The sequence below is a fragment of the Cyprinodon tularosa genome, unplaced genomic scaffold (assembly GCF_016077235.1).
Source record: "Cyprinodon tularosa strain WSP-4 unplaced genomic scaffold, ASM1607723v1 ctg38, whole genome shotgun sequence".
NCBI classification, from domain to species: Eukaryota; Metazoa; Chordata; class Actinopteri; order Cyprinodontiformes; family Cyprinodontidae; genus Cyprinodon; species Cyprinodon tularosa.
This window is the reverse complement of record NW_024039096.1, coordinates 1,232,704-1,259,898: the sequence shown is the minus strand read 5'-3', so window position 1 is coordinate 1,259,898 and position 27,195 is coordinate 1,232,704. Positions and strand designations below refer to the sequence as shown.

The 27,195-nt window shown below is 36.3% G+C and overlaps 1 protein-coding gene across 50 annotated transcripts in view; it reads left to right on the top strand.

Annotated features, from left to right (window-relative positions):
• The window catches only part of LOC119791111 (ankyrin-3-like), a 241,780-nt gene that overhangs the window by 158,967 nt on the left and 55,618 nt on the right, over positions 1 to 27,195 (top strand). For 20 of the 50 annotated variants that reach the window (XM_038297004.1, XM_038296995.1, XM_038296989.1 and 17 more), the window contains 11 exons: positions 650 to 748; positions 827 to 925; positions 1,039 to 1,134; positions 3,592 to 3,664; positions 3,984 to 4,043; positions 9,116 to 9,239; positions 17,533 to 17,544; positions 19,335 to 19,437; positions 21,515 to 21,559; positions 24,120 to 24,226; positions 24,692 to 24,724. In XM_038297004.1, the coding sequence (XP_038152932.1) occupies positions 650 to 748; positions 827 to 925; positions 1,039 to 1,134; positions 3,592 to 3,664; positions 3,984 to 4,043; positions 9,116 to 9,239; positions 17,533 to 17,544; positions 19,335 to 19,437; positions 21,515 to 21,559; positions 24,120 to 24,226; positions 24,692 to 24,724 (851 nt within the window). The remainder of the gene's footprint in view (positions 1 to 649; positions 749 to 826; positions 926 to 1,038; positions 1,135 to 3,591; positions 3,665 to 3,983; positions 4,044 to 9,115; positions 9,240 to 17,532; positions 17,545 to 19,334; positions 19,438 to 21,514; positions 21,560 to 24,119; positions 24,227 to 24,691; positions 24,725 to 27,195) is intronic. The other 30 variants (XM_038297014.1, XM_038297017.1, XM_038297013.1 and 27 more) reach the window with 15 other exon arrangements.

Genomic DNA, 27,195 nt, shown 5'->3' with positions numbered 1-27,195 from the left:
AATTGAAGAAGTTTGAGAAGAGTTGTAGAAAGAGAGCTCTTCTCTGATCGGACTAAGATGTCATTTTCATTTTTGTTTCATATGAAGAAAACACTAATGTACTCTAAGCACACCATTCAACACAGTGTTGGCTGCCTCATCCTGAGGGATTCCTAACTATTAAAGGGACAGAGAAGTTTGGCGGAGTTCATGGGAAGATGAATGGAGTAAAATACAGAAGAATACTGGAAAAAACTTTTAAAAAGCTGCAACTTCATCTTTAGGGGGATGCCTTGATGTTGTCATAGACTGTTTTGGTATATTATCATGTAATTCACCTTCAGCTTGAATCATTTAGGGGAAAGCTGTCTCTGCTAACATATTAGTTAACAACAGACTTAAAGCACTGTTTGACATTCAAACCTAAAACGACCTCAAAGAGGTCAGAGAGAGAAAAATTCCTCAAACCTGAAAATTAAATAAATAAATACAATATTGTTACTAATAGGAAAAAGTAAAAAAAAAAAAAAAAAAAAAGTCTTTGTGTTTTAAAACTTTTCAACAGGCCTTTAAAGACTTCTTGTGAAATCAACATTCTAATCACGTTTTTTTACTAAATTATATAGATATAAAAATAAAATGTTTACGATCAAATTTTTTGTGTCATCAGCTGGGATACACCCCTCTCCATGTGGCCTGTCACTATGGTAACGTGAAGATGGTAAACTTTCTGCTCAAGAATCAGGCAAAGGTCAACGCAAAGACCAAGGTAAACTAGCAGCTTTGTGAAAACATGGTTTTCTGTGTTTGTTTTCTATCTGGCTGAGCTCCTCTCCTCCCTCTGCAGAACGGGTACACACCTCTGCATCAAGCCGCTCAGCAGGGACACACGCACATCATCAACCTGCTGCTGCACCACGGGGCCTCGCCCAACGAACTCACTGCCGTAAGGATGCACAGAAGGACAAGACTCACACATTTATCTTGCATAGATCTGGTTACTGACCAAAAATGGCCCTTTATCCTTATCATCATTCTCTGATTTCTTTTTTTTTTTAGAATGGGAACAGCGCCCTGTCAATCGCCAGGAGACTGGGCTACATTTCTGTAGTTGACACACTCAAAGTGGTCACAGAGGAGACTCTAACCACTCAGGTCTGTATTTGTTTTCAGATTATCATACCTTGACTTATTTATTTGCTGAATTTTTGTGGCACTGACTGAAATGAAGTAACCTTGAGCTGCAAGATGGATTGTCGTGAGATCTGAGTTTTCGGTCTCACAACAAATCCATCTTTAAAGACTCCCGCTCATACGTCCGTCTCGTAACAACCAGCGAGTTGGACCAATGACATGCCAGCAGTGCTTTCTGCAGCAGGACATGCAGGAATGACGACAGTCAGAAGGGCCTTGCCAGGGCATTACAAACATGGCTACGCTGGAGGTAGGGAGAGTAGGCGAGAGGCGGCTTCACTGGATTCATTGGCTTGTGTTGACATAATAGACCTCAGAGGTTTAGATGGAATAAACTCTCTTCAGTTTAGCAGAAGATGATGCTTCACCTGTCATCCCGTTTTCTGCCTCTCTCCATTTCTTTAAAATGACAAAGTCCGCCTGTATTCACTCCAATTTATGTCAAAAGCATAACTTGCACAATTTTTATTCATCCTCTGACAAGTTGCATCCCATGTCCATCTGTCGTCCTTGCAAAGTTTTTTCATTAGAGGGTTGACAACGTTCAAAAATCAACTTTGTGTTGCTTAAAACGCTTTTTATGCGCAGGTCTGTCTTGCATATTCTACAAAAATCATTGCACAATGACATGATGGCTCCTCCATAAGCATAAAAATTCACTGGTACGATTGGCTGAAAGCATATTATGGAAGGCGGGTACTAGCTGGCAAGTCACCCAATCAGCTTGAAGCATTATACTAAACATCCCTCCTTTTAACAGACAGACTGAACTTTGGCCTGCTGGTTAGGGCATAGGGCTTGGAATCCTGAGGTTGTGAGTTTGAAACCCACTGCCACTCTGGCTCTCTGAGCAAAAACCTTAACCCCCAATTGTTCACCGGGCGCTGCACACTGCCACTGCTCCCCAAAAGGAATCGGTTGAATACAGAAAATTAATTTCTCCATTGTGAGATCTTAAAGTTTAATCTATTTTTTTTATGATTGATAGCATAGAAACTCAACTCATTTCTACACATGTCAATCTGGCTACTGCCAGGTTAGAAATGGAACACCCTCTAGCTACTCTCTATTAATAGGACACATTTCTTAAATCAGTAACACACCATAACCTGCCTGTTCAAATCAAACCATTTAGAAAAAAAGATGTGGGAAGCGATGTTCTTCAATTTTTTATTCTGTTAAATAGTTACACTTTTTTTTTTTCATATTTTGGTTATATTGCTAGTCTGATTCCAAAATGTAGGAATGTGAGACATTTTATATTTTTTTATAATTGAAGATCAAACTTATGAGCGTCTCATATACTAACATGGCCATATATTTCTACTTACCTTTTTAAGGGTTGGCTAAGTCTAGCATAGTGTTGGTCATTTTAGTCCACAGCCCTTCATTTAGTTGATCCCACTGATTGTCATAATCAGCTTTGGTCTTCTCCTTGCATAGAGCCATTCTTCCAGATTAGGATGTAGGTCTGGACTCATTGCGATGGTAGAAAAATAAGACAGCTGATTGTTTGGGTTAAAACTGACACCGCATGATAAATAAGCCATGATGCTACCACCCGGTTTTTCTTAATGGTTATGCTGTTCTTTTGGTGATGTGTGTGGTTAGATTCGTAACGTTTACTTTTAGGTTTAAGGTAAGATTTGTAACTGTTATTATTGATCCGGGTTGGGATTAAAGGAATAGTACACCCAAAACATGATTAGCCTTCATTTTGTACTCACCCCCATGCTGAACAACACTCTGGAGTACTTTTTTGATCTCAAATGCATCTGGAGATCTGGGAGGCTTCTTGCTGTCTGCTGACATTCAAACAATGGAGGTCTATGGTGCCCAAGGCAGATAGGTCCATAAAAGTCCACAAAAAACGTGTCAATATTCCTCCATACTGCTCGTCCAATGTATTCCAAGTGTCCTGAGTGGGTAGCGTCCATAATTTACTCGAAACGAAGTCATTTAGAATGTTTTTAGAGCATAAACAGTAGAGTATAGGATTTCCTAAAAGCGCGTTCACAAGTCTACGGAAACCGCAGCAGACCAAACCAGATGAAAGTGCGCATTTTCTTAATGGATATGCTGTAGACCTCCATTATTTGAATGTCAGCAGACAGCAGGAAGCCTCCCAGATCTCCAGATGCATTTGAGATATCAAAAAAGTACTCCAGAGTGTTGTTCAGCATGGGGATGGGTAGAAAATGAAGGCTAATCATGTTTTGGGTGTACTATTCCTTTCAGACAAATTCCAATTAATCCAAAGGAAATCTGCTAACATTTATGTTGAATTATTTACGGCCATCAATGGGGAAAGGAAAGTAGCATCTTATTTAATTCTGGAAAAAAAGAGCAAACTTTTACTTTTTTTATTTTTTTATAACATAATCAACATATAAGTCAAGTGTTTTCTGTCTCCCACAGACTGTAATAGAGAAACACAAGATGAACGTCCCAGAGACCATGAACGAGGTGCTGGACATGTCTGACGATGACGGTAAGGTTTGATTTAAAAACAATTCCTCCGACATAGGCTCACATTCTCATTCGGTTTCTGGGTTTGAAGGATGCAAACTCGGTGCTAATGAATTCATCTTTATTATTTTTTTGTTAACTCATTTATAATTAGTTCTTTAATCATTGATTGTTTATTATTTATTATTTGAAACTGATTTATCAGCCATTCAAAATGTCCCATAATCACTTTTTTTTCTCTAATATGATTTTGTTATAAATATGATTTCTTCCTCATTTTTGCAACTTTTTGTTCTGTTGTTCTTTTTTTAATCCTACCCGTCTCCTTCATCTGAATACAGTCTGTAAAGCCAATGTCCCAGAAATGATCACAGACGACTATTTTTCTGATGTGGAAGAAGGTATTTCTCATCTCTTTCCATTTGCTTTCCTTCATTCTCTCTGCATGTCTGTGCTTTAAGGATTCTAATCATTTATGTGCTCCTCTACTGTTTCTTTTGTTTTGTTTTTTCTTAAAAGTGACACTTATTTCAGTAATTGAATTCAAAATGTAACGCTCTTGTTTTGTATGGATTTCTTATGCACAGCACATTGTGTCAGATAAATTTATGACTCTTTTCACACTTTAAGGATCAATTACACCTCTAGGACTTGGACTTGATTGTTCTCTGAGTTTCTCAAGTAGCCAAATAAGTGATCTCAGCTTATCTAGGAATCACATTATTTTCATATGATACTGCTTTAAATATAAAGGCGTGGTCAAAGCGGTCTTAGCCTGAAACAGTTTAACCTTATTTACCACTGAAGCTAATTGCAAACATGCAGTATTTCACAAACATTAGTGATGACTTCCTTAGAGAGGTTGTCAATGGCTGACATGTTACATGTCTTCCCCGTGATTGTATAGCCCATTACATTTGGATAAAGTTGCGGTTCTAAATTTAATCTCGGTTTAATGGGTCTAAAATTTAATAAAAAGTTTTCATTTTTTAGAAGCCATATTTCGCAACAAGTAAACACTTAAAAAGTATCACAGCGTTTGAGTCTTTGATGATTTTGAGTTACTGAAATAGCTTTCTCATGATATCATGTATTTAAAAGCACCTACAAGTCCTTGAAAGTATTTTTTTGTGTGCGAAAAATAAAAAAAGGTCCAATTCGCCCTTGATGCATTTTCATAAATTAGGCTATGCTTAATTAAAAAAATTACAAGTTATTAGTAACAAAGGGGCTAGAGCTCTAGTTTAATCTTATCCTTTGTTGAATTGTATTTAATGTGTTTTCCTTTACATTTTTGGAGCCCATATTACCTTAATGATCCATCGGTCAGTACTGAGACAGAAACTTTCTCCTGAAAATGGACAATTAGTGAAAAAGCAGTCAACATTCATATAAAAACTTTTTAAAACATGCATAAACCCAAAGAACAAGCCTGTAAATCAAAAGAACTTAACAAGATTTGAAGAAAGAAAGAGTAAGCACTAAGTTCATACTTTTAAAAACACACATTTGCTCTTATTTTAGTTTTTTTTACAGTTTAGAGTTGATAGTGCAGTTCTTTTAAAGCATATTTGCACTGTCTGTTTTGTATTAAATTTAAGGGAGAATGCTCTTCTGTTGCTATGCCAACAATGGCATTGTGGAGTGTGTAACAAATTTCTTTTCAGGCCTGTTAGCAGACGACACAGACACTCGACCCTTTGTCTTCCCTGGCCTCTCAGTGATGCTTGAATTGTAGCCAAAAGCTAACACTGAAACAGTTCCTGCTGTGTCTCTGTTTGTGCTGTACATGTTGTGTTCTCCCCTGTGATCTGCATTCTGGCCCAGAAGCAAATGAACTCGCCCATCTGTGCCACGGAAAAGTTTTCAATCAATAGTTGGTTTTGTCCCCACTTAGCTCAATTTGCCCTGGAGATGTTTGTTTTGCTTTGTTTTTGTTTTTTTTAATAGTCTTAATTCATTTAAAGACGTCACACGGAAATGATTTGTTCTGTTTATTAATTTAAAATGTCAAAAATCCACATTTATTCGGCTCACAACGGCCTTGCAGAGAATAACATACTTTTTTTTGGTTTCAGTCAGTTAGGGTGACAAGAAAATTGAGAAAAAGATAATTTTCTAGAAACTAATTTTATTACTTTGTTCAAATCCTGAAATTTACATCCGCTAAGATTACTCTGCCATTAATCAGGTGTGGGGTGCCCAGATGATGCTTTCATAGCTCTAAGCTCCTGATTCAAAACACCACCTTTGAATGAAGCCACATGTGGATGTACAGTACTTTAGAGCTACACCTCAAACACTTTTTGCATGAAAAAAAATCAAAGGAAATCTTTTAAGATATCAGATAGAAAAAAAAAATCTTCGATGCCCGAATAGTTGTTCATTAGCTAAATGATAAAAAGCTCTATATGGTCCAGCCATCTTCCCATTCAAACAATGGGTTGTTTCATGAGGAAAGGTCTTAATTTAATTAAGTATCTCTTAATCATCAATGACCTTTTTGCTGCCAAATTAGCTGTAAAGCAGCTCAGGCAGCTCAGCTTAGAGTAAGGAGGCCTCCAAAGCCACTGCAAAAACGATCTAGAAATAAGCAAAACTTTCTTAAATTAAATGTATTTAACCTTAATTTGAGAAGGTAAATGAGATGATTTTCCAATGGAATTAGTGTTTTTACTCTTAAAATAAGATGTTTAGATAATATGCACTTGAAATAAGACAATGCAATTGTGTTTTCTTATTTTAAATGTAAATCATCTTGTTCCATTGGCAGAATGACTATTTAACCTCCTCAATTAAAGAAGAAATGCACTAATTTTAAGAAAAATGTACTTATCTAGATTTAGATTTTTTCCAGTGAGCTGACAAGATCATATCAGTTCTGTCAGACGGAAATTCCTAGGAGCTATCACAAAGACGTTGTTGAAATGTTGTAGTTCAGCTCTACAAAAAAAACTTCTTATGTTCATTCACTAAAAAAGCCTCTTTATCTAATTTCATTTGAAACTTAAACCCATTTATCGAATGAATGGATGAATAGGTGTCTTTTTTAAACACATTGATTTTCACTTGTGTTTAAAGATTGTAATATGTATATATGAAGTTGGATTTAAATAGAGCCCCTCTGATGACATGGTCAAAAAAACTGTTCAATTGTGGCCACGAAGTAGTATTTCGTGCGCACGAAGTAGTATTTCGCGGCCACGCAATAAGTTTAATGTGCGCACGAAATACTTATTAATAATATCAATAAATCCGCCCCTGTTTTCAGGCTTATGTTAACTGTAATGACTTATCTTGGACAGGCTGCTATGTAAACGGCCCTTTAGTCCTTCGTTTAGCTATGCTGCGGTTGTTTACACTACGCCTTTTCCACCTAAAATAGCGTCTTAGCAACAAATGTCACGTGACTGGCGGAGACCGACTGGGTAAGCAAATCGAGCGCGCCTTCTCTAAGGTCTAAGGCGCGCTCGATTTGCTTACCCTGTTGTCCAGGAATGATATTAATATTATTAATAAGTATTTCGTGCGCACGTTAAACTTATTGCGTGGCCACGAAATAGTATTTCGTGCGCACGATAAACGTGCGCACGAAATAATAATAATAATAATAATAATAATAATAATAATAATAATAATAATAATAATAATATGTTATAGAAACGTACACAACCAGAGTGAGGGACTACTATATACATTTAATACAAAATAATGTGGCTACGTAACTTTAGTAATTGCTGTTTTTTTGTTTGTTTGTTTTTTTCTTGCCACTATTCTGTTGAGACAAGATTTATAGTTTGCATAACAGAAAATAGTTCTGGATCGATCCTCCTATTGTGCATGTAAACATGCTCATTCTTGGGTCTTTTGCATATCTTAGTGCAATGTTGCAAATTGTTAACCATTTGTCGTTGGATCCGCTTCCTTGGAACATGCTAGCTGTGAATGCAGGGCTCCCATAATCATGGTGGATCCATTTTGTTGAAGTAAAAGTACAAACTGAAAACATTGAGTTTATGGTTGTATGTTTATTGTTGTCTCATGTCCTGCAGCAAACATCTGAGGTCTTTGAGGAACAGAATGTTATGCGAATCTTAAATTTATTTGGACATCGTTTGTAACTGAACACTGAAGCTTATTGATGAAATCGATTACTTTCTACTTTATCAGGAACCGTATTCAAATTTTTGCCCCGTTTTTCAGATTTTAGTTTCTAAAAGATATTTAGAAATATTGTTTTTCATCCAGTTTACAAACTCTGACTACTTTTTGTACATATTTTCTATAAAAACTAAGTAAAATACAATAATATTTATGGCTGTAATGTGACAGAATGTAAGAGGTTGAAGAGGTGTGAATACTTTTTCAAGGTGGTCTGTAAACTATAAAGGGTGGTTAGATGTTAGACAACTGTGTGAGTCACAAAGCCCCCTACTATTTCTGTGCTGCAGGGAGCTGTAGGTGTGTGCTCGGAAACTCTCTCTTAAACACACACACACACAGATAATCCAGCAGCGGATCTGGTAGGCGGGAGAAAGACGATCTGTTTGCATGAGTGCCGGACTCTAAAACCGAGATAGACAGTTAATGCTGGAGCAAGTGAGTTTAGAAGTTGAGGAAAAGTTAGTCTGGAGTGAACGCCTGCAGTGGACTTAAGTCCGAATGAATTGCTTTAAGGCAGCAGGTTAGTCTAAGTTCTTTGCTTTGGGAACTTTGGGATCTGAGTGCAGAGCGAATGCAGGAGAATGGGTTGGAATGTGGCCAGATGGGGGTCTGTGAAGTATCCTGGTGCTGTTTGGGGTGGGGGGGGGCTTTTGGGGGGGAGGGGTCTTGCAGCAGCAGTGGGGTAGTGATGGGATGGTGATGAAGGGGAGGGGGCGTCTCTGTTGCTTTGTTGTTGCTGGAATGCCTTCCTTTTCTTTCTTCCGTCTCTCCGCTTGCATGCACTTGCCTCCTCTGGCTTCCACCGTGCAGTCAGCGATTCATCAGTAGATTCATGGTCTACTGTACCTCTGTGGGTAAAACCATGCTGCTAACAACTTTCCTCCTAAACTTTTAACTTCTGCTCTAACTCTTAACATGTATTTTCAGTGTCTGTGGTGTGTTTAGAGTGATGAAGCAAAGCTTAGTTCAGACTGTTTTAAATTTCTCTTTTTTTTCCTTTTTAGTTTTGTTTGACAGAAACCAAATTTAAATATGCTTCGACTTGTTTTAACTCTATTTGGATTCCAAAAAGAGTTAAGCGGATTTTTAATAAGACGTTGTCTGAGTGGGTTGTTAGACCAAAATTAAGCTGAAAAAACAGCCTCTGGGCAAATGATGCATTGATCGACATGCCCTAATGAGTTTGTGTTTCTGCATGAGTAAAGAAAAAAGAAAAAGAAAAGAACAAACAGGAAACAATCAACTATTTCCCTTAGGCAATATCCTAGCAAGTTCTAATTTCTACTCTCTGTGTCTTTTAATCTGACAGGTGATGATGCAATGACGGGGGACACAGACAAATATCTGGCCCCCCATGACCTGAGGGAACTGGGGGACGACTCGCTCCCACAGGAGGGCTACATGGGCTTCAGCGTTGGAGCGCGGTCACAGAGGTAAGGCTCACTATACCACAGTAATACAAAAAGTCAGTAGTCGTTTGTCTTTTTCATGAACTTTCTTGCAAAGAGCGTCTGAAAGGTTTCATACACATAAAATATATAAAAGCATTTTTTAACTGTGTGTTGTGACTAATGGAGGCTTCCTGTCAGCATATAACATCTTCTGGCATCTTTGTTGTTTTGACTGTCTATACCGCCGGTTGGTAACCTATGATTTTAGAGCTGCAAGTGGCCCCTTGGATGCTAAACAATGGCTCTTCATTGAGCAGGCTAAAGAGCAGGCTAATTTTTTTTAACAAAATATGTACAAACAAATGCCTGTCTTAGCATTTTCTACAATATCTAACTCCAAAAACAAGAATATTTTTTTATTTTATTTTATTTAACCTTTATTTTACCAGGAAGTCCCTTGAGATAAAATAATTTTTTGAGGGAGACCTGAAATATATATACCCTCTAACTATAGAGTGTAAAAAATGTAGACAGTGTAGAAAATGCTATATATATCTATTTCTCAATATAATACATATTATATTATTAAGTGGGAAAACTGTTTTGTAACATGATTTTCCTATAATATCAAATATAAATATAATAAATATAAAAAGGATATGTAATCTTTTTTTCTAAAAACAGCTTTCAGCTTAAAGCTCACAGCTCTAATTCAGTTTTATTAGCTAAGAAAATCACAAAATATATTTACCTGACTTATTATATTACAAATATATATTTTTAATATTTTTTAAAGAGCGAAATACATTGTTTTTAAAACAAAATTTCCCCAAACTATAACCAACCCATTGAACTTTGTTTATTCTGTTTTTGCAAGTTTTTTCCTTCACTCTAAAAGATGAAATTGCATATCCCCTGGGGTAGAGATTTATTAAATAGAAGTTACCTTTTTCTTTTGTTAAAAAAAAGGTCATTCAATGTATTTTGACTTTAAATAAGGTATATTAGCTGGGCTGCAGTCATAAATGGCTCCAGAACCCTGGTCTATACAGAGCCAGGTTTTGTTTTTCATAAGAAAAAAACAGGTTTGTGGCTAAAGCCTCCAAGAAAGCAGAAAACTAAAAACATTCAACTATTGCCATGAAGAATTAAGTTTTCAAGTGCATTCATCAAACAAATGCATCCAAAAACCTTTAAAGTGTACTTCATTGTAAATCATCATATGCTTTTTGGTTGTTTGTTTAAGAGGATAGCTTTGTTAAGCAGGATAGGTCTGAAACAAAAAATACTTTTTGACAAAATCAAAATAATTAGGTTTGAGTCAGTTTATTTTCAAAGCAGCAATTCACCAGAAATGAAACTTTGAAGCACGAAAAAAAATTATTCCAGTCATCATAAGGAAACTATGAAAGTAAAGCAGGAGCATCCATGCCCTGTGAAATGGTGCCTTTGAAAGCATCATCTGGAAATTTCTCACTGCAACTACAGCATAGATTGTTTTGACTCCCAAAAAATAAATCAAATGGATGGCCTCGTATTAGCAATACCGTAAGAAGGATCTAGCAAATATTTTTGCAACAAACAAAAATAAAAAATAAAAATCAATATCCCTGTTGAAAAATGTTATTTGTTAAAGATATGGATTCATGATTTTGAGATAAAGAACAATCTAAAGATTAATGACACAAGACAGTTTACAACACCTTAAACAGGGAGTAAACAGCCAGACCAGTGAATTGAATTAAGCTGTTGTTTTTCTTTAAGCATAACATTCATCAGGGGGGTACACCAATTTTTAACCTACCAATAATTATTGGTCTTTTCTGTCAATCAGCTAAATTAGTCACTATGCATTATAGTGGCTGCCAATCAAACACATGTAGATGAACTGGATTTGAGTGCGGTTATAGAAAGTGTCTTTAGAATAATGTTTTAACAGCTGCATTACTGTAATCTCCCAGGACTAAAGCTGTTTGTCGAAAAAGACATTGCACAACTAGTTTGCTGCTTTCTCATGGCTCTCTTCCATTCAGAGCAACGCAGGTTGTTTAGATACATCTTGAAACACTTTTTTAGGCTCTTCATTTAGAATAACTGCTTCAGTATGTTCCCAATTATACCCTGTTGTGGTGAAAATGTGACTGGAAAAATGGATTCATCAGTCTCACATGCATATTACGCAGCATAAATATCAAAAGAAATATTTCCTTAAACTGCTAATGCACTGTATGCTAAGCTTAATGTGTGTGCATGACCACCGTAGATGGGTAGCATTGAATGGGTTAGCTTTTTATAACAGCTCATGGCCTCCCTTTCTCTCCTGTACTTATCCAGAGTGCTTTGTCTTCTCTGCCTCTCTGTGAGTCTGACTAAAGGCTAATTTATACTCAGACACCATGTCGTCTACGTGTTTCGCAGTGAACGCAGAGAGGAGGCCTCTGATTGGTCATCCGCTCTACACTATGCGTATTTCCTGTTTCATATCTTACCGGCTTGTTTTGTTTGTATAACCATCATTTTGGTGAAGTTCGACCAGTTAGAAGAGAGAGGTGCGCAAGAACGCTGGGGCCCTTTTTCCACCTGGATCCCTGCTCTTTTTCGCCCCCATGTTCCTCCGTTGTCCCACAAACTTGCCCCCACTTATTCACCGCCACGGCCGCATCTAAACCTACAGCTAGTTTGTGTTTGTCCCTCTTGCATTGTGGCGTGGAATAACATACTGTAGCCTATTCTTTAATATTGGGCATAAATCAAAAATCACTGCGACACACTGCAGGGGGAGGATAACCAACCATTAAGGCTACAGACTAAGCAGAAGGTCTTCCTTTGTTGCCTTGTGTTTCTATCACATACAGACTGAAAAACAAGGCAAGTAGAGTTGGTACCAATAGAAAAGAACTATATAGAAGGTATTCCAGTAAATTAGAACATTGTTTCCCAACCTTTTTTGACTTTTGTCAAAGGTGTACCCCTTTGTGCATTTTTTTTTCGTATCATGAGTACCCCTCTCAGTCAAAAGTATTAATGATTTTTCAAAATTTGAACGTACAATAACTGATTATAAAGTAAAAACTATTTTGTTTAATCTTTTAACTTGAGCATTTAATTCTTAGGCATTTTATTATCTCAAATAAAAAATAAATAAATAAATATGTTCACTGGAAGTTAGTAAGGAATCAAAATAAATACAAAATAAAATCATTTTATGAACCTGTATTTATAAAACTGGAGCTCCTCTGAGTAACTTGCTTATAATCACATTTAAACTTGATTAATTAGGAACAAAAATCATCCCAGGCTGTTCCTCTGCTTGGTTTTTCTTTGAGTTCATCTTCAGCTGTCTCACACAGGAAAAACCAAGCAGAGGAGCAGATTGGGATCAGCTGTATTCCAAACTGATCCCAGGCTGTTCCTGTGCTTGGTTTTCCAGTATGAGACAGCTGAAGATGAACTAAAAAAAATACTTTTTGGTTGATAAAAGTTTGTTTATTTTTTTCAATTGGGTACTCATAAAGCAAAACACATCCCAGCCCTTTTTTAATTTACAAAAATTTAATTTAAGAAAATATTTTCATGTACTCCTTGCAATGCACTCACAGACCACTAGAGGTAAGACTACCTCCGTTTTGGAATCACTGAATTGGAAGACGAACACACTGGAAAAACGATCTAGAAATAAGTAAAAATGTCTTAAATTAAGTGTATTTCCCCTTAATTTGAGTAGGTAAATGAGATAGTTTGCCAACGGAATAAGTATTTTTACTCTGATAAATAAGATAATTAGATAATATGCACTTGAAATTAAACAATGCTATTCTGTTTTCTTACTCTAAGTGTAAATTGCCTTGTTCCATTGGCAAGATGTCTCTTTTACTACCTTAATCCAAGAGCAAATGCACTTATTTTAAGCAAAAAATGACTCGTCTAGATTTAGATTTTTTCCAGTGCAAAATTGCATGGTCTAACTTAAATGCTGTTAGGGTTGTTGATTTTTTAAATGTAGTTTTGACACCAGAGACCAAATTCCTCTATGGTGAGTTACAGGAAGACTGCATCACCAAAAGAGAGCTTTAAAACCCCTGGGAATGGTGTTGGTTTGTTAAATCTCAAAGATGCCGCTGTCAACATCTTAGTAAAAATCAATCTTTACTGTATAAACCACCCCTTATTGTATAAATAACCACATACATCTTCATAGTGTAAACGCAAATAAAAGTCTTCACTGTCACTACAGTTTATCTGGAACGAGCATAATGGTGCCTGAATAAAGCGTCCTTCACATGCAGTTCTATTCTAGAATTTAAGAGCTTTATTTTATACATGCATTTTTGATTGTATACATAAAAAGCAGTATAACTGTTTTGAGTCTGACCACAGTTAGCAAGGAGAGATTAATAGAAACATTTGAGATCTATCCTTCTTTGTGTGTATCTGAGTGGTAACTATTTATCAGCAACAAAATAAGCATAGAACTGCAACAGTTAAACTTTCCTCATACGTAGTGACGTGTTTGACAATCAGCAACAAACATCTGTCTTACAAATATAGGTCTACGTGTCTATTGGATACGCAAAACCTGATCTGATAGCAGTTTTCTCATCTCGTCTTTTAGAAATCGCAGCAGTGGGAGTTTTTGCAGCAACACTCAAAGGTTACAGTTTATTCTGTTGAACTTTATTCTCTTTAGAAAACATTGACCCTTGTGCAACTCACTGCAGAGTGAGGGAGGGATTATAACATATCTGAGGAGTGACATAAACAGACAGAGAGCCATAGGAAATTAGAAACACGTTCAATTTAGAAAGCCTCGAGCGTAGGCTGCCTGAGTGTGTTCAATCAGTTTAGTTTACAACTAGTTTACAAGATCGGGCGTCTTTGTCATCCAGCTTTGGCAGTTTTGTTCGACAATCATCTTTAAAAGGTAAAATAAATAAATTATTTAGACTAACATCTAAAAAAAATAACATATCGGACTATTGATAGTAGGTCAATAGATTTTTACTTTAAATCAACTAAAGTCCCATTGTTTAGAGAAGAAATTGTGTTTAAACTTCGAGTGATTAAAAAAAAAAGTAAACAGGCAGAATTACATGAAAGATTTACAATTTAATGTAAGCATTGAACATAAATTAAATAATACACAAAGAAAATTCACATTTAAAACGAACAAAAAGCTAAAAGGTTAAAGCTACAGTGTGTAATAATTACAGGGATATACAGTCAGAAATGTAATATATTATACATAACTATGTTATTTATCATCATCTACGAGCTCAGCCTCTTAACCTTAATATTTGCGTTGCCTTAGAATTCGTTATTTATAATTACATAGGAGCGGGTCTCGCAGCCATGGAGGCAGACATCTTTGCGCTACGGCAGCGCAGAGCCAACAAACTAGCGATTGCGAGATCGCCCATTACGCTCGAAAGTAACTACGGCAAGTTGAGAGAGATGAACTAGGACGGGAGTGAACAATAGATGGCAGTATTAAAGAGAAGATAGGTGATGCGGACGTCGTGGAAGACATTTTGTCTCTTAACGCTCGCCGTACTGTTGGGGGGGAGAAGCGGTGGGGGGGAGATGTTCATGTTGCTGCGGTCTGCAGTCTGAACGTTAGATGTCGCTGAAAATTACACACTATAGCTTTAAAGCTTAAAATGCAGTAATGTATGCAGGAAAACTTCATACACCTCTAAAAGTCACAGTTGCAGAATAGATTTTTTTTATTTATTTGTATGGCGTCACCACATTATTCTGACCTAAAGAAAGTTAAATAAACAAAAATGCAAAAGTTTTTCCTGGAATCTGTTTTTTTTTTATGATCATACACTGTATCGTACTTTCATGTTCTAATCACACATTACTAATCACACAACTGTATTTAAACATAAGATAACTCAAGTATATCGGCTAATATAAAAGCCATTTTCAAATATAGAGAAAGATTATTTAATCTGTTAAGAGAAAACCACATAGTAATCTAGACCTTTGCAAAAAAAATTTTCAAACTGCTTTCTAAACAATTAATTAATCTTTTGGATAAGCTAAGTTTAATTCCACTACTCAAACTCAGGCTTGGTGTCTGTAAAATCCAAATCAACAGAATCAAATTAAAATAATCCATCTGACAACATTAAGTAATTTATGACACGCTAATGACATTATTTAATCTCCTCCTGTGCTGTGCAGATGCCAAGTCCACATGATGATTCACTTAATTCAAGTTACCAAAGGCTGGAAGTGACTTTACTAAGTAATTCAGTACATTATCCAACCAATCGGGAAATGCCGTCTATAAATGATTGAACTTTCAACGTAAAATTGTCATTATACCCTTTGCTAAATAAAATATGAGACGGTAAAACAATAATAAAATGAACTCAATCTGTTCTTGCACTGTAGCATAATGCAGATTTTATACCCTTCATCCCAAATACTAATGCAGCTTACGCATATGCAATAAATAAACTTCATCCTATTTTCCCCAAATTTTGCTTTGATTCTTTAACATTTATACACATGTGAGATACGTTTTGAATATGCCAACATAAGTGTAAGGTTTATAAAGAGTGTACCAGCAGCTTAAGACATTGTTTTCACACAGAAAAATATTGTTGTCATTAGAAAACGTATTAAACCAGTTATGCTTATACATAATAGGATTATGGAATTTAATTTTGGGCACGTACTAAGTCACTTTTGAACCAAGAATTACATCATTTGAGATATTTAAATGGTTTTCTATCCGATACCTATACCAGTATCGGACAGGGCCCAGTTACTGCACTAAAATGGTGTTATCGGTATCGGCGAATACCTACAAATAGGGCATGATACCATTTTGAGAGCAAAAGTTTATTCAACTATTGTCACTCATTCCAGGTAGCAATAAAAAGTTGTACTGGAATCACTTTGTATTAGTCTTTTTCCTGCTTCACAAAGGTAGGCAGCAGCTGGACAAAGCCATGATGGCAATTATTTTACATTCAAGTAGTATCGGTATCGGCCAATACTGCACAGCCATGTATCGGGTATAGGTATCGTGGCAAAAAATTGCATCGGCGCAACACTAGTCAGTACACAGCACTTGGTGCATATTGATGCTCCGTGCAGGTTGCCCCTCAAAAAGCCGCCTTTGTGATTGGTAGGGTTTGGTCCATGACTGAATGAGTCATGTGAACTTGTCTTTACATGGAACGCTATTACTTTTTAATCTGCAGGTCCAGATTGATCCTCTGTCAGATTCCAGAACACAGAGGCTCAATCCCAAACCGGTCACCTAAACACTAAGCCTAAGCACTAATGCTTTGTTTGCTCATTCCTGTGGAGCGTTCGCCATATTGAGGACCATCCTCATCCATCATCCTTCGGAATGGCTGGAATTTGGCACCGGGTCTAACGGCGAACTAATTACGGAACGGACATGGGCATTCAACACCTGTTTTGCAGCATTTTTGTCGCACTGACAGATAATCATTAGTCAGGAAAAAGAAAAAACACATTGATTCAAAAAGGTAATATGCTCTTTAAAATAGCTTTATTTAAATATATACAGTTTTTTTTAAGAAAGGGGCAAATGTTTGATGTTATATCAACCTGCACCACAGAGCTACAGCCATGCAGATTAGGCATCACAGTGTTACCATAGCAACCATTGCATTCCTTTTTCCGTTGGAGGGAAGAGGCCTTCCCATTCTTGTTTACTGTATGACCCCCCACCTTCAGTAAAGGTGCCCTCCAAAGCTGCAAGTGTGACTTCATTGGGAGTGACGTTAAGGGTTAGGTCTTAGGGGGCAGTTAGGGATCTGACCAGAGGGAGACTCTTTTATTTTGTGTCAGTGGAGTGTTGCTTAACCTAGAAGTTGCAAGTGTAGCGCCCCTAGTGGCTAAAAGTTACACCTTGTTGCTTTAAATATTGGGCTTTTTTTTTTATTTAGCAGTACCAGTCTTCTAAGATTTACCAAGTCCGCTTGGTGCAAGATTAATCCAACCAAATTTTCTAATCTATATGTTTAAGGTTTTATTAGATAAAATGCCTAAATTCCCACAAAATTACTATTTTAATGTTTATATTCACTTTGTGTTGTATTGGTTGTTTAATTCGTTTTTTTTCTTATATACCCTGAAAATAACAATAAATAAATCACTCTAAGTGTCATAGTCTGACATTAAATCATAGTTTATGGTTGAGAGTTTTATAAAGTAAGCACATTCTCCCACATTCAGTTAACATCCTTCTGCATCTCTGCTCCTGCTGCTCTTTGCATCTATTCTTTCACTCCTCTGCTTTCTTCATGATGTTTTATTCTCTCCTCATGTCCGTTCCTATCCTTAGTACCAAAGTCAGGTAAGGCTCACAGCATGACCAGGCCCCCCCACCAACACCCTGTCTCACCCTTTTCCCTCCCCTAGACCCCGGTCTCTGTTAGTATAATGGCCACATGTGCTGAAATATTAAAGTGTTCCTGCACACCTTACCTCTAATCCAATGATTTTTGTATTGGTTGTTTTGGTGTCTAACATTGTGGGATGTACTTGTTTGGTCTGGTGTCTTAATTTTTTCCTTGCAGCTGGTTCTAACAGCATCTTTTGTTTGCTTTTGTGTTTGACTGTGGTTATTGGTCTTGCCTGGGTCTCTGTGAGGTTTGCACAAAGTTGGAGCCTTGCATCATTTTGGTTTGTTGTGGAGATTTCCTTTATTCTGCTTCCAGGGACTTGAGTTAAAACAGCCCTCCACCAGATTTAAGGATGCATTTCTCTATATGTGGTTAAGTCATTTCAGAAAAGCACATTTTAATCAGAGAAGATTTTACGGTGGAAAAATGCATCATTACCAAAGTCAAAAAGCAAACTAGGGTCCCAAAGCTGACATATTTAAGCATATTATTAGTGCATAAACATGCATGCAGTCTTCTATTGACTTTTTATGTGTGATCATTGTCAGATAGAAATTAACTAAGAGCACAATCAGAAATATTTCACTAAAATCTTAAGGTTTATGTAAGTCTGTTACATAACAGATTTCCATTTACTTTTTTTAGATAGTATAGAAAGCTACTGACTAAACCTCACATGAAAGGCATTAATTTGCATAATAAGCTAATTTATTTCAAATACATAAAAGTTATAGATTGAATTGCGTAACCTAGATCCATTTCAAACAATAAGATTTGTTTTTTGAAGTATACTTTATTAATTCTAAATATATAAACCTTACAGTTTAAATGAATAAGCTGTATTACATGACTAAATGTGCATCATTTAAGGTTTATTTAGTAGGTTTGCCTTTAAAATTATCTGGAAAAAAAGTAAATTAGAATTTGTAATGCAATAAAATTACATAAAACTTCAGAAATGTGTGTGAAATTTTTTTGCGGGGGCATTTTATTAAGATAAGCAGTTTAACATTGTTACAAATATTTGCTTAGCAACACAATATTGACTCCAGTGTTACATGTTCTGAAAATATAACACATACAAAAACACGTTACATAAGTCCAATAAATGTTTTAGACCCTAAAGAATCACTAACGCATTTTTTTAAAAGCTGATCCTCGTGCAGTTTTCCAAAGTCTGGCCCAGATGATTTCCTCTCTCTATCTGGTTTTCCACTCTCTAATTACTAATTAGTGTAATCGCTCCTGGGATGTTGCAGACAAACTCTCCTCACGTCATTTCTCAGGAATGCTGTTAGTTTGTCTCGTAAAGTTCCATCGCACGGCATAATCACAGCATCACAACTTACCGCACTCTGACAGAATTAAGAAGACGCAAGAGGTAAATCTGTCAGAGAGGTAATAGGATCTGAAATCAGCTTATTTTTTTATCATAATGGAAATTATATAGAAAAGCTTTTGTCTCCTGTGTGGTACCACTGTTACTTAATAATAATAGGTTAAAAGAGTTTTGTTGCTGCAAACAAATGAGTATATTTTCTTTATCTTCCTCTTAAGTTTTCAGTTTTATTGTTTGTGGACAGTCAGGTTCCTGGAAGCTGCATGCATTTAATGTATTTTTTTTTTTCTGTTTACTTTCATATCCCTTTACCCTCCACCCCTCGCCAACTCTCCCTCCCTTCCCTTCATCCCTGTGACTGTTGTCTTGGTAATCCGTGACTCCTGTCCCAACCACACCAAGCCTCCGTTCCTTCAGTTCTGATAGGTCCAACACGTTGAACCGGAGCTCGTTCACGCGGGACAGCATGATGATCGAGGAGATCCTGGCCCCCACCAAGGACCCGGTATGTATTTTTCAACCTTTACCTTGATACACTCCTGTCTCCAAATGTTGCAAAGCTGGCTTGGTGCTGAGCCAAAAGAAAGGCAGTTCAGCAATCCTCTTACACCCGAGGGGGTGCTGTGACACAAAGACGACCAAATCCTGTTATATTTCACCTGAAAGAGGCCATGGCATTCTTAAGGCTTCTATATAGGAGAGATTATGGTGATGCCCTACTTTACTCCTATTACAGATGGAATAACTATTGTCTATGATCTTAGAGGCTTCCGGTTTAATGCTCAAGTACCAGACTTGTCTTCCACAATTATGAATGAAAATGAACCTGTGCAAAAGCTCTAATCGACACTCTTGTTATCTTGTATGTTCTGGCTTTCTGGAAAAGGTATTTTAGAATAGAATAGAAGAGAAAATCCCTTAAGTGTCCCACAATTGGTAAATTATGGTGTTTACAGCAGCAAAAAGATTATAGAAAAAATTGTCAAACAAATATGGACCTTAGAAAAATGTATAAGAATAACATAATGGTGAAGAGTTAAAAGATAAACACTAAAATTCTGTACTGTAAAGTGATTTACCGATATAAATACTGTGCACCTGAGGAATATACTGTAGATAACCAATATACAGCTATGGATATTTTTACAATAATGGATATTTGAAAATAGCAGCAACATCAGAGATGTGCAAAAATGACTGCAGCATGTTATTTAACTGACTAAGGTAGAAACTGTGCAAAATCAGTATGAATGTAACAACTAATTGAGGTTGTTGGGAACAGTGGTGGTTATAAAGTCTTCCAGCTGCTGGGAGGAAGGATCTGTGATAACGCTCCCTGGTGCATTTAGGGTGCAGCAGTCTGTCACTGAAGGAGCTCTCTAGTTCAGCAATAGCTTTTTGCATGGGGTGGGAAACATTATCCAACAGAGATGTTAATTTAGAGTGGGTCTTTTGTTTCCCACCTCCAGCACTTAGTCCAGAGGGCGTCCAATCACAGAGCTGCCCTCCAAAATCAGCTGATCCATTTTTAAAGTCTTTCTTTGTATTTATGTTTAATAAAAACATAAAACACATTTATCATTTGCTGTAACTAGAAACGCATCATAATTAGCAGATAAAGGATGAAACACATAATTATGTGTATAATTTATCTAAGTAATGTTAAATTTGTTAACTGAGTTACTGAAACAAAGGATTTTTTAAAAGTTGTTCTAATTTATTAAATAGGATAGTCCTATCCTAGCTGAAAAACAACCACCCTAATTAATCCCCAATAGTTTAAGAGGCTGAATAACTGTTAAAGTTAAGTCAAACTTGCAAAAATAGTCAGTCAAACCTCAAAGGAAAACTTTCAGAAAGAAATGATATACTGTTGGAGACGGTGGAAGATTACAGGACTATCAAAACAGATGAAAACAAACGTGCAGTCCAGCATTTACACACCTCAGCCCAGAGTTCATATTGACAGTTATCTCTTCCATTCACAGTAGTATTATAGTATGACGGAGTATTAGGGCCAGGCTAGAGATATTTTTTCCTTCTATTTCGAGAATAAATTCATAACATTACGAGAATAAAGTCATAAAATTACGAGAATAAAGTCATAAAAAATTCCGAGAAACAAGTTGTATTTTATGACAACTCTTACAAGAAGCACTTTCTTCACTAAAATGAGGAATGTAGAGCATCATGGGAAGTTATACTTTGGCTCTGGTTTGACAAATAAGGAAATCTTTCAGCACAGCAACATCAAAATGGGCAGGATGTCAAAGTGGACTCAGGTTTCTGTTTGGTGGAGCTGGTCGGCCATCATATGCTGGTCAGAGCTTGAAGCTTTCTTTCTGAAACGGGTTTGTGTATGATGCCTTAATTCTCGTAATATTACGACTTTATTCTCATAATGTTATGACCTTATTCTCGAAAATGAAAAAAATAAATCTCTAGCCTGACCCTCATACTCCGTCGTAGTTATTGCAAGTATGTTTCCAAGTTTTTAAAAGCTTGAATTTCTGTTATTTTGTCTGTTTCTGTGTACCTTCTGCTGATTAACAGCATGTTGTTTTTCTCTCACGCTGGCCCAGATGCTCTGTAAGGAACGATCTTTCATTGTAGAGCATCGCAATAAGGTAGACTTCAATCTGATCATGCATGTCACAGAAAAAACTCATGCCTGCTTTCTCCTTATTTTTCCACAGCTCTATATTAGAGATATTACATGTCAACTGCAATCTAAGAAGTGCTTTTATGTTCTGCAAGTAACATAAAATAGTTTTATTTACAAGGGAAAAATGAAGATCACATAAAAAATGCTTGGAGTTGTAAATGTTCCTCTATTCATGTGTTCATACTGTTTTGGATTGGCTGAATACAGCTTGATCAATGTGTCACTGGGATCAAATAGTATCTCATCAAACTCTCAACATTATGAAAGTTTTACTTTCTACTGAGAAATCAGAATTATTATAATTTATCACAGGAAGGACAGTATTTTCATTACACAATTTCACAATTTTTCTTTATATCATACACTTGCCAGAAAATTTCTGTTTTGAGAGAAAGTAACAACAAGAAATCAGGAAACGTTTTACAGGCATTGCAATGGGTTATTAAGAAAAGTCACAAAATAGGCCTTGGAAAAATGATAATTGTGGTTTTTGGCATTTTGTCACATTGCATCTTAAAATGTTAAAGCTACAGTGTGTAATAATTACAGAGATATACAGTCAGAAATGTAATATATTATACATAACTATGTTATTTATCATCATCTACGAGCTCAGCCTCTTAACCTTAATATTTGCGTTGCCTTAGAATTCGTTATTTATAATTACATAGGAGCGGGTCTCGCAGCCATGGAGGCAGACATCTTTGCACTACGGCAGCGCAGAGCCAACAAACTAGCGATTGCGAGATCGCCCATTACGCTCGAAAGTAACTACGGCAAGTTGAGAGAGATGAACTGAGACGGTACTGAACAATAGATGGCAGTTTTAAAATTATCTATGTAAACAAACCTCATCACTTGAGAAGATAGGTGATGCGGACGTCGTGGAAGACATTTTGTCCCGTAACGCTCGCCGTACTGTTGGGGGGGAGAAGCGGTGGGGGGGAGATGTCCATGTTGCTGCGGTCTGCAGTCTGAACGTTAGATGTCGCTGAAAATTACACACTGTAGCTTTAAAGGTATTGTGGGTTAAAAGACCCACCCTCTTCACTTAAAAAAGAAAAAAAAAAGCGAATATAAGAGCATGCACGAGCCCATTTCTACTCGTGCACACCCTGTTTAAAATTTGCAGTTTTAATAGCTCATACAACCTTACTGTGTCCACATACACCTTATATAGTGGACTTTATAGATAACTAAGTTAACTGACCGTTCGGACAGATGATCAGTGATTTTCTTCCTCCACTGCGCGGTGCCTGCACTATCTTTGTTATTAGACACTACTGTCGGGTAGTGACAGCCTATGGCGACAGCGGTTCGCTGTGACAGCAAATCCCATAATGCTTTGTGCGGAGAGCTCTCTGGAATATATCTGCCTCTTCTGAGGCATTTCTTTTCTTCTCCTACACTTTGTAGACAGTTTTTCTCTAACGACCCTCGGCCATTTTCAAAGAAACGAGGTGAGAAAGGTGAGCTTCAATGACTGTCTGAAACCGTGGCTCACCACACATATGTGGCTGAAAGTGTGCATGCGCAGAAAAAGATAGCTAACGGGACTTCCAAAAAAAGAAAATTAAACAATCCACTGGACTTTGTTTCAAAGTTAGAAGATGTTTTGCTTCCCATTCAGGAAGCTTTTTTAATTTGAGTTTGTATTGAGTTCGAGGTTTTAAGGGGACGAGCATGTAGGACGGCCTTACATAAACATATCACCAGAATGATTGACAGTTAGGAGGACCACTTATTTAGATGATCCACCCGGAATTAAAAGATTGTCCCCTGTACCTTTAATGTATTTAAGTTGAATTTTATATTTAAGGACCACAGAAAGTGGAGAATTATTGGGACTTAGAAGGAAAGTGATCCAAGTTTTCACACAAATATTCCCTTATTAAATTGGTTAAAAAAACAGTAGAAAAAAATAAAATGCAACAGAATCAAATAGAACAGGACAATAAAGAGTCAGATCAGGGAGAAATTTGTGGAGAAGGGTTGGGTTTTAAAACAGTTTTCGATTTTATTTTAATACGTCTGCATAATGTCATCATCTAAAACTAAAAGGTAAAAGCACAACATCAAACCCACCAACATTTGACAGTCCACCTAAACTGACAGGATTGGCAAGAATTCATTTCTTACTTAAACCTAAACCTATATTTAGAGCTGCAAAAGATTAGTTTAAATCCATTTAAAACAGTTTTTATCCAATCTGATGGAGCTTGATCTATTCTGCACAATTTTTACTCTGCAGAAACTTGTCATTCAATGTTTTGCACAAAATTGCTTTGTGTTTGTTTATCCCAGTATAACACATTGTTTTTGCTCGTTGTAAGTTGGTTGTTGCGAACTGAGAAAATGTAAAAAAAATTATTTTCATCCTTTTTCGAAAGCATTTTATTTCCTCTGCATTAAAAAAAAGTGACGCTCTTCACATGATAATGGAATGAGTTGCTGGTAAATAATAAAGACCTCCTTCTATTGGATACTAAAGGAAATGTCTCACCATGTTTTCTGCCCCCCAGCATCTGCTGACTGCCAGGGATGCAGACAACGACTCCCTGAGGAGGTACAGCTGGACCGCAGACCCACTAGATAACGTCAACCTCGTCTCCTCGCCGGTCCACTCTGGGTAAGCATGTTTGGAAGGAAGAATTTATAAAGACAGGAGAACAAATGAGGGAGAAAATATCTGTTTTCTCAGTTTAACCATGAAAATGAGACAAATCTGAAAAGGTTGTTGAATAAGGGATAAGGTGGGAGGCTGGTTTCTTCCTGCCTGTGTTACAGTGTTTTTAAGATCTCTTTATAATTTCCATCTCTTTAACCTTTAGCCTGTCTGAACCGCAGCCATGATGTAGCTGCAGCTGAAATAATGTTTGGTTTTTTGGGAAATGGTTTGAATTTACTGAATAATACACATTTAATTTAGACTGATTCCAACTTTTTTGTTGTTTAGAAACCTGGAAACACCATTATTGGTCAATTATAAAGCATTTCCCAGAGTTTCAGATTTCTTATTTTTAATTTTTTTCTGTCAGAGTGACAAATCTGTTGACCTGTTCCTCCTTGCGTTACTTTGTCGTTCATTCTGCAGTCTTTCCTCTCCGCTCCCGCAGTACGACAGCAGGTGATTTGACTGTGATTGGTTGCCCTCTATCACACCTTCCCCTCTCAGTTCACTCATAACATCTGTGTTTGCTTTCCTCACTCATGAACTGATGTTACACACGTGACACAAAGCAGGAGCATTTGTTGGTTGTGTTTTTTTGTCCTTTTGTTTTTATTTTCTAACTAAACTGAGTGACTATATGCCAAAAATATATCAATGGGATTATATATATATATATATATATATATATATATATATATATATATATATATTTCTTTTTTTTTTTTGATTCTTTAATAATCTTATACTTCTTTTCCATGGTTTTTTGTAATCGGAACTATCTAGAAATTGATGTTTTAGCTAAAAGGTACCAGCATATGTTACACCAATTACCCATTTCTGCTGGAAGACCTGTAAAGGTGAGAAGCAGGAGGCGTTCTTATTTGTCTGGCTATGTCAGTTTTTCAAAGTTTCTCAAAAGTTTGGCGTATTTTTCTTACTTTTGCTTCAGTTTCATGATGTTTAAAGGCCTTTTTTATGTAAAGTCTTACTACAAGATAAGGAAATTAGTGAGTTTCTGTATGACCTTGATAGTTGCTTAAACAATATTTAAAGTTTTTTTTTTCTCAAAGAGAAAATACTTTTACTTTGATAACACTTCATAAGAAATCCTTCACTAAATTTATTTAAAATTATTAATTTATTGACTTTACCTTTTCTATTGCAAATTTAATCCTGTAAAATCTTACATTTGTTTTTGTTTTTTAAATCTGCCGGAGTCAGTTTGCTAGAATGTCGACTCAGATGAGAATATTGGGAAATGTTTTTTATGTTTTCCAATTTTCCGTAATGATTTTTAAGACTGACCAACTTCTAAAAACGTTACCTTTATCCTTTTCTTTTTTTCCAGCTTTTATTATGATGTTCCAGCTTTTTGGTGATGGTCACACTTGCATTTAATTAATGCTGCTGTTTTGAAGCTTCTGGTTATTTTATTTATCTTCTTTTTTTTTTTATCAATACTTTTGAGATCCATGAATGTATTCTGCATCAGCGTATATATAAACTCTATCTTATTTCCCTTTATGTATTTATATTACATAGGAGCTTAGAATATAGATGCGTTCTTTTTCACCCTAGCTCCACAACAATTTCTGGTTGGAATACGTTTCGCTAAGATAACTGGCTTGTTAGTGTTTGACCTGCTGATTAGAGCCGATCAAAGGAAAACTGGTCAATTCCTGTTTTTGGACAATTAATTTGTGCATCTATGACTCTTTGTTTTTATTAATAACACCATAGAGTTCAAACTAACATGACATTTTAAACACCATGTTGCATGGTTTGGGTCTGTGTGAGTGTAAACTATTATTATTTTTTGTGAGTTAGGGACAGAAATTATTTAATGCTTAACTTCCTTTTATGTAAAAAAAAAAAAATACAAAAAAGAGACTCCTTTGTTGGCAGCTTTAAGAAAATAAATTCAATGGTTACAGATGCACTTAATGGCCACTTTATTAGTAACAGCTTCTATATTATATGACCCCCCCTTTTTGCAAAACAAAAAAAGGAATTCCCTTTTTTCTTTCTTTGCATTTGATTTGACAAGGTTTTGCTCCCAAAGATGTTACCATTATGTGGTTGCTGCAGAATTATCTGCTTCACAGACTAAATGGAAATCTTCCATTTCACCACATCCCAAAGGGGCTCTGCTCAACCGTGATCTGATGTCTGTAGGGCCCATTGCACTACAGTGAACTCCATATTACACATTTGAGGTCTGACATTTCCTGCTTAAGATTGTTTACAGCCTGGAAGGAGACTTATTGAATTGGGAATTTAATCGATTTTATGTAGGTGAAGATTAAATTTTTGAAAAATCTGGATTTGTTCCACCAAATCAGTCATTAGTCATCTATGACTCAGAGTTACAGAAGTTCATCACTTTTTATTCTTAGATGTGTACTCATCACAGATGAACTAGATTACTGTGTTATACAAGGCTTAACCTTTTAGCCACCCTGCTAGGTCATTGTTTTCTTTTTTTTATAATCTTGAACCAAATTGTCCTCCTCTGACCTTAACCAGACGTTTTCTACGACAGAATTGCTGCTTACTGTTACTTTTCCATTTTCTGTAAACCAGACAAAATGGTGTCCCATGAAAATCCCAGTAGATCGACAGTCTCTGAAATAGTCAAATTGGCCAATCTAGCACCGACAGTCAGAATCTAAAAGTGGCTTCCCATTCTGAAGCTTAGTTTGCGCTTTAAAAAAATTACCTCCACCTCATCTAGATGTCCAATGTTGCAAATTTTTTACTTACCATTTTAAAAAGAAATTGAAAAGGTATACCTAATAAGATGGCCATTAAGTGTAAACTTAATGTTTGAGTTGGTGCTGTTTTTTTCTTTCTTACTTTGGTTCCAGCCAACATAGAAGGCCCCTCACCTTTTAGTTCCCTTTACTGTTTTCTTTACACTTACTGTG